Below are 7,937 nucleotides of genomic sequence, written 5' to 3' on the forward strand. Positions count from 1 at the left end.
GTGAGCCATGGCCGCTGAGCCTGCGCGTCCAGAGCCTGTGCTCCGCCACGGGAGAGGCCACAGCAGTGAGAGGCCCACGTACCACAAAAAAAAAAAAGTTCCAAGATAAAAACAACATAAAACAGCTAACATTTATTGGATCCTCACTCTATGCCAGCCTCTTTTTTTTTTTTTTTTTTTTTTTTTTTTGGAATTTTTTTTTTTTTGTGGTACGTGGGCCTCTCACTGCTGTGGCCTCTCCCGTGGCGGAGCACAGGCTCTGGACGCGCAGGCTCAGCGGCCATGGCTCACGGGCCCAGCCGCTCTGCAGCATGTGGGATCTTCCCGGACCGGGGCACGAACCCATGTCCCCCGCATTGGCAGGCGGACTCTCACCCACTGCGCCACCAGGGAAGCCCCTGTAATTATTCTTTATTATGTTGAATCAAAATTAACACACATGGATGAAATAGGGTTTATTTGACATAGGTTGACAGATTGAAGATACAGGCCTTAAAGTTGCTAACTGGAGGTCGCTGCTAAAGTAAAAGATAGAACATATGAATGTAGGATTAGCACTAAAACCCCTCGGGATTATCAGGACTCTCAACCCCAAACTGTTATGAGAAACATGGGTTGGCACTTTATTTTATTCATTTTAACCCATGAAGCTGGAGCTGTGTTATCACAGAATGGTTAACCACACAGTTACTTTGGAGGTCCTTTTCTCAGGCTGTGTTCTTGTCTTCAGCTATAATCACACCTAAATCAGTATGATGGGCTTTCAGACCACTGAGGCCTTAGAATTGGTGAATAATCCATTCAGTGATTACAACGCTTCTTTCTTCGTCGTAATACCTTCCCCCCATTTTTGGCTTAGGGGCCCACAGGCTTACCTTGTGTAAACTTCTTCAGCCTAGAAATCGTCATTTTTGCTATTTTTCAAATAGATAGATCATCTTACATTAAGGTTTTTTTGTCTTTTTTTTTGGGTTTGCTTGTTTGTTTATTTTGGCTGTGTGGGGTCTTCGTTGCGGCCCGCGGGATCCTTTGTCGAGGCATGCAAGATCTTTCGTTGTGGCCCACGGGCTTCTCTCTAGTTGTGGCGTGCGGGTTTTCTCCCTCTAGTTGTAGCACGTGGGGTCCAGAGCACGTGGGCTCTGTAGTCTGCTGCACGCAGGCTCTCTCGTTGAGGCGCACGAGCTCAGTAGTTGTGGTACGCAGGCTTTGTTGCCCCGCGGCACGTGGGATCTTATTTCCCCAATCAAGGATCAAACCCGCGTCCCCTGCATTGGAAGGCAGATTCTTTACCACTGGACCACCAGGGAAGTCCCTAGATCATCTTAAACATACCAAAAAAACACCACTGCTGCCACCACCACCAAAAAAAACCCAAAAAACTAATTGCTATAAGCACCCAGGGTTTCAAGAACTTGTTACCCTCTTGGTAGATGGTCCACGCCCTCTACTTCCTCATCTAGCATGTTCTGCCGCCACCTGTACCTTAGTGTTTTGTGGGTTATCAGCATCTTCTAGGACAGGGGTCAGCCAACTGCAACCCAGGGCTGAGTCTGGCCCGCAACCTGAGTTTGGACCACCTGAAAGCAAAGAATGGTTCTCACATTTAAAAGTATAAAAATGTAAATTGAAAAAGAAAGAGAAACAATTATCAGCGTCTTGGTTGAGAACAGTCGCTCAGTGTTTGCTCTTGGCCAAGATAGCCTGGACTTTTACCACTGGGCCCATTCTGGAAGCAGTGTGTGACCCCCTTTCTAGGAAATAATCAGGAGGTTGATGACACAGAACTTGGCCAGCGTGGCTGCTGCTCAGCCATTTTGGGGAAGATGTGTGGAGAGAGATGACTGAGCTCAGGGCTCGAACAGAAAATGAAGTTTAGGGTTTCCATGCCGCCCCCGCCCCCCCCCCTTTGGATTTTAATGACCCACCTCACTTTCTCCTCTTTGGAAAATAATCTAATTTGGATGAGTCCCAGCTGTATTCATGGTTCAGCTCTCCCATATTTATAGTCACTTCTTCAGATATCTTCTGAGGAAAACCTTTTGCCTATTTAGTCATTTAATTGTAAAGGTCCCTGCAGCAAAGACAGGTCTCCTGGGCAGACTTCGGCTTGTTGTCTCCTTGTGTTATCTAAGTGACCAAGAAACTCATCTGGTCAAGACGATGGTCTTACAGCTGTAGCAGGGTATCAGCTCTGTGCAAAAGAGGGTGCCAGGGATGCAGGATGCAGGGGACAGACCTTTGCCCTAAAGATGTACACGGGTCTAATGGGGGACACATGGAAACAGCTAATTAGCACTGGAGAGATCATCACCTGGACCAGAATGAACAAAAGTGATGTACCAAGAAGTTTTTATGGCATAGCCTTAAGATTAGGTAACTCTGCTTCATAGCTTTATGACGGTTTTTATTTAAAGATTTCATTAAAACCTTATTTTTTTATTATAAGAGTAATATACATTCAAAGCAGAAAAAAATTGTCAAACCACATGAAAGTAAAATGAAGAAAATTTAATAACACCTATAATCTTAATACCTGCAGATATAAACATTATTAGCTTCTTGGTATTTGTCCTTCCTGCCTTTTCTTGGTACAGATAAATGTATGCACATAAGATCATAATGTACATACTCATATATAACTTGTAGTTTTCAGTTATTATAGCTTTATGATGTATCATTAAGTTTTCTAAATGAGAGTATAATTTTTAATGTACTATGTTGTATATACATAGAGTAAAAAACTAATTTATTTAACCAATCTGTTATTGTTGAATGTTTACTTAATTCTGCTTTTTTAAAAAAACATTATAAATGATATATAATGCTGAGAGGCACATCCTTACTGTAAGTCCCTGTGCGTATCCACGATTATTCCCGTAGGATACCTTCCCAAGAAGTGAAATATCTGAGTCAGGGGCCATACCCAGTTTCAACACTTTTGATACATAGTGCTAAATTTCTATGCCCCCAAAGTTGTCCAGTTTACTCCTCCGCTAGCAATCCTTTTCATTCCCCGAACTAAAGATTGAGTCTTTGATGGAATTAGATCCCAGGAAATTTGCTACATGGGTAATCATTGTATGAACAGTGTGTGTTTATGTGTATAATGTATGTGTGTATAATTCAGCGATGTCTTAAAAATCATCTTTAACGCCTTCCTTTAACCTTGCAACTTAGGGTTAGTTTTAGTTAATATCCAAGTCATAATTCTGACACCAAATTTACTTTTATTAATTTTTTTTTTTAGTTAGGGACAAATCTGATGGTGAACCTAGGGACAGATTAAACACACACACACACACACAAACACATCTTGAGACCTGGATTTCAAAACCTGAGGTGTATTTCAGTTGGCTAATTTGAACCCAGTTTCCCTCAACTAGGAATGACCTTGAATTTTTCTGAAGAAGGTAGCTTGTATATTTTGAAAATGTAAGCAGAATCTTGCATTAGTGAAGGTGGGTTAAAGAACGCTTCCATAGTTCCCTCTTGGGTGGGTGACCTGTCTGCTAGGCTAATCCTGGCACAGTGGCCCTCAAACACTTGGTTTTCTCAAACAGGACCTGCAAGCACAAGACCGCGCTCACCGCATCGGCCAGCAGAACGAGGTCCGCGTGCTGAGACTCTGCACCGTGAACAGTGTGGAGGAAAAGATCCTCGCAGCCGCCAAGTACAAGCTGAATGTGGATCAGAAGGTGATCCAGGCAGGCATGTTTGATCAGAAGTCTTCAAGCCACGAGCGGAGGGCATTCCTGCAAGCCATACTGGAGCACGAAGAGGAAAATGAGGTATCCCAGAAAGCCAAGTCTGTGAAATCAGTGATCTTGTGTCTTGCAAGGATTGGGAAGAACCTCTTTGTTCTTTAAAGAATTTCTTGGGCTGGGGTGAATTAAAATGAATGAATTAGCTGCTTTGTTACACCCCAAGCACAAAAAGCCTGTGAAACATCCAAACGTGTCTAAAAAGCAGTTGCTAGAGGGACCTGAAGGCTTGGCCATCCAATGCTTCCCTGGTTTCTGCCGGGAGGTGCAGCCTGCATGCTTGATTGTACTGTAAGTGCTGCCCTCTGTAGGCCAGATGCAGAACCGCAGAGAGGCCACTTGCAGGAACAAAATTGCTAGATGAGACAACACAAAGCTGGAAGGGTCACTCCTTGCCTTTTCTTTCTCCATCCTTCAGAGCCCTTTGTCTCTATTGCCTTTTTATCAAGGGTCACAGCACTTGAGTGTGTTTGTAGGATAAGCCCTCACAGCTGTCTTTAGCTCTTTGAGTCATACTTTTACTGGAAAAGAGTGACCTTAACCTCCACTCCAAATGCTCCTGTAAGAGCTGACCAACGGCTGAGAAAATTATTGGCTAAAAAAAAAAATCTCTTTTTACTTGCCAACATTGTTCGAAGAGTGTATTGGTTATGTTTCTCTCAGGGGATCTTTGGGTAGTTGTATTTTTTTAGATTGCCAGTCTTAGTAATTCTATACTAAATTTTCATCCCCAGATGGATTTGAAATAGATTAAAAGATATAGTTCTTATGTAGTCTAGAAGACTGAACAAAATGCCAGTGCCAGTCCTTACCATAAAATTGGCTTGGGATGGACAAATTTGGTTTGGTGTGCCCATGTTCGTAAGTGGAAGAATGGGTTTATCTTATCTATTCATGTAGAATACTATTTTCATTGCGTATATTAGATATACAGTTGACCCTTAAACAACACAGTTTGAACTGTGTGGGTCCACTTTCATGTGGATGCTTTTCTGTAGTAAGTACTACAGCACTACATGGGTCCAGAGTTGGTTGACTCCATGGGTGCAGAGGAACTGTGGAATTGGACAGCCGATTTACGATTTACATGTAAGATATACATAGATTAACCCCAGATGTTCAAGTGTCAACTGTAGTTTGATTTTGCCTTAAGTAGGATGTTTTTGAAATCTTCTATAAATTAGAAACCAAATTCTTTCCAAAATCTCATGTAGTTTTTTTTTCTGAAATAAGTGGAAATGTGAAGTAGTTCTTGATATTTAAAGTCATCCTGAAATGAATCTTTTTGCAAATTGAAGAGCCCTTTTCTGTTATACCTCTTCACTTGTCAGTCTTATATGTTTGATTAGTTATGTATTAGATTTCACTAAAGTGATGAAAAATGCATATGCACATACTTTCATACATTCACGCATATTTTTAAAATTTTGATCTCAAATAGTTTACCACGTCTGATTCTGGAAGTTGAATATTTGATACAGATTTGATTCTCAAAATTGAAATAGTTGATACAAATTTAGAATCAGATTTTCAGGTGATTTTTTTTGTTGGTATTTACACACATGGAAATTTTTAAAATGAAATACTAGGGTGAGTGATATATACTGTCACAAAGCAGGTGTGGGCAGAGCTGATACTCAGCCAGGAGTCTCCATGATGTTTTTGCTTTTTGTTTTGTGTAGGCCTTGTGAAGATAGTCCCCAACCTGGTTTAGGTGGAGTGTAGGGTTGCCTGGAGCTTTCCAACCTTCCTAAGCCTCAGGGAGATGTTGATCCCTCCCAGTCCTGAGGGCCCCTGCAGGACATTTGGTCCTGTCCAAAGCATCCATAAGACATTTGGTCCGGACCAAAGGGTCCTCGATATTTGATCCTATCCAAAACCACTTGTCAGGGACCAAATATACTCATGGATGTTTTGGATGGGACCAAATTTCAAGAACCTTTCGGCGTGAACCAAATGTCTTATGGACATTTTGGACAGGACCAAATGTCTGCTAACCTTGTGGGCCACCAGGTGGGGCCTGCAGTGCAATGCAGCACCAGTTGCTTCTAACTGTGAGCAGCCTGGCTGGGGCTCCACACCCCTTCCAGGCCATCCGTTTGTCAGACAAATGTTATCATTTTCTGGATGGCATGTGTCCTGATGTGAAAATGTTTGGGGACACTGATAGCCTGCAGTCAAGGGCTCTGGTCCTGAATATCAGAGGCAGCCATGACCATGGTTGACGGACCATGGAACGCTCGGGCACAAGGAGCCCAGGACGATTTATTGCCCACTTGTTCTCTGTGAAGGCCAGGCCACTGTAGACAGGCTTCTTGCCAGTTTACAAGAGCATCTTTTCATCTTGGGCTTGGGGGAAGTCCAACCCCACACTGTATAGGTGATGAGGGGATAACGTGGCCCTAGGAATAGGGTGGGCAGAAGCAGGACATCTTTTCCCCAGTGGATACATTAACCGAATTCTCTGTACCTTAAAGTCTCAGCCCACTCCCAGCTAGTCTGTTTCTTTGTCAGATGAAATGTAATAATGTGTTTAGACAAATTGCCTTCCATCTAGAGATGAACTAGCATAGGAAGTTTTTCACAGGTAATTCTTATCTTGAGTCATCAGTTTTTACTTTACTGAATTGCATTCATTTCTGACACGGTGCGCAAGACATTATCTTGAGAACAGGCAGAGTCATCTCATTTAAGCTGCTAGGCCACCCGTACTCTTTCTAGAACAGGTTGCCTTGTTTTGAACGTATGATTTGGGAAATTGGATGTTTGAAGTTCTGGGTTTCCCTTTCGTCCCTCTGCTGATACATTGAAACTCCCCATTTGATTTTTAACAAGCTCACTCAACATATGATAAAAATAATTTGGGGCGGTAAGTTCTGTAGTATCTGCCCAACTTTTAGAATCTTTTTTTTTAAAGTGTGAAAATCATAGCATAACATTTCTAAAAAATTTGAGAACTGTTGGTTTCTGAGGAATTTTCAGAGCCATAAGGTGCCTTGGTCTAACATACTGTCAAATGAAAATGTGAGGCCTTAGGTAGTTGCTTTCTCTACCTCATTTAAATGATTTTCATGAAGAAGAGTTTTGTGGAGGTTTTGTTATTGCTACCTTTTGAGTTGTCATGACCACAGCTCTAACATTAGGGTAACAGTACCCACCGAAATACATATTAAACATATTTTAAAGGCTCTGTATTTGACACACACACACATTTATATATGATTTTTATGGTCTTGCTTGGTGCCTTGTCACTAAGTTTCACATACTCATGTCCTTTGTAAAGCTTTGAAAATAAGCATTTACGTTGGGGATAAGGTTAACAGAATTAAAAGAATTAATATTAGGCCCTTTCTCATGGGGATTTCCTTATTTAAATCCTACATCTTCTCTGTGAAGGAAATGTCATGCCCAGTTTACAGATGGGATCATTGAGGCGGGGAGACATAACTTGTTCTAAAAGTAAGGGAATCAAGATACACCCCTGCCCCGAGAGAACCAGTATGTCTTAGGGAGTGCACCACCTTTCCTCCCTAAACAGATTTTGCTCTGGGAAGACGGTTTGAATCGCTTGCAAAATAATAATGGCAAGTACTATACCCAGTGACCCTTCTGTTTTCTTTCGGGCTTGAGAAATGGGGTCCCGCTGGTCTGGAGGACTGATTCACCTTACTTATCAGTACCTCAGCCCAATTGTCCAGCCTCTCTCCGGAAGCCTGTTAAATTGTTCTGTTCTGGTCTTAACCCCAGGAAGAAGATGAAGTACCCGACGACGAGACTCTGAACCAAATGATCGCTCGACGAGAGGAGGAATTTGATCTTTTTATGGTAACGTTACAGAAAATCATGGAAACAAATGCCTCATTCCTCTCCCTCCTTTTCTGTTAAACACAAGATGTCTGGGGCCTGTGTGCCCTGGCCAAATTTCATTTGTGAAGCCTGGGCCTTTCCTTCAGTTCAGAGCCTGCAAATTGCCTGGCTTTAGCCTGCAGACATATTTTGTTTGGCCCATGCCATGTCTTTTTTAAAATTTTCGAATTCGTTGCCAACGCAAAAAGAATCCTGATTTCTGGCTTCTCGTGAAAACTGAACATGGGCAGTAATACCAGGCCCACATCTCTCTATGGAAGCGTTTGGCTAGGGCTTCGCAGCAGCTGCGTCCTCAGGACAGCCCATGTG

The 7,937-nt window shown here is 42.4% G+C and overlaps 1 protein-coding gene across 3 annotated transcripts in view; it reads left to right on the forward strand.

Annotated features, from left to right (window-relative positions):
• The window catches only part of SMARCA2 (SWI/SNF related BAF chromatin remodeling complex subunit ATPase 2), a 173,887-nt gene that overhangs the window by 95,829 nt on the left and 70,121 nt on the right, over window positions 1-7,937 (forward strand). For all 3 annotated transcript variants that reach the window (XM_024734212.1, XM_024734210.1, XM_024734211.1), the window contains 2 exons: window positions 3,561-3,788; window positions 7,509-7,586. In XM_024734212.1, coding sequence (XP_024589980.1) covers window positions 3,561-3,788; window positions 7,509-7,586 — 306 coding nt within the window. The remainder of the gene's footprint in view (window positions 1-3,560; window positions 3,789-7,508; window positions 7,587-7,937) is intronic.

Source organism: Neophocaena asiaeorientalis, unplaced genomic scaffold, assembly GCF_003031525.2.
Source record: "Neophocaena asiaeorientalis asiaeorientalis breed wild unplaced genomic scaffold, Neophocaena_asiaeorientalis_V1.1 scaffold256, whole genome shotgun sequence".
NCBI lineage: Eukaryota > Metazoa > Chordata > Mammalia > Artiodactyla > Phocoenidae > Neophocaena > Neophocaena asiaeorientalis.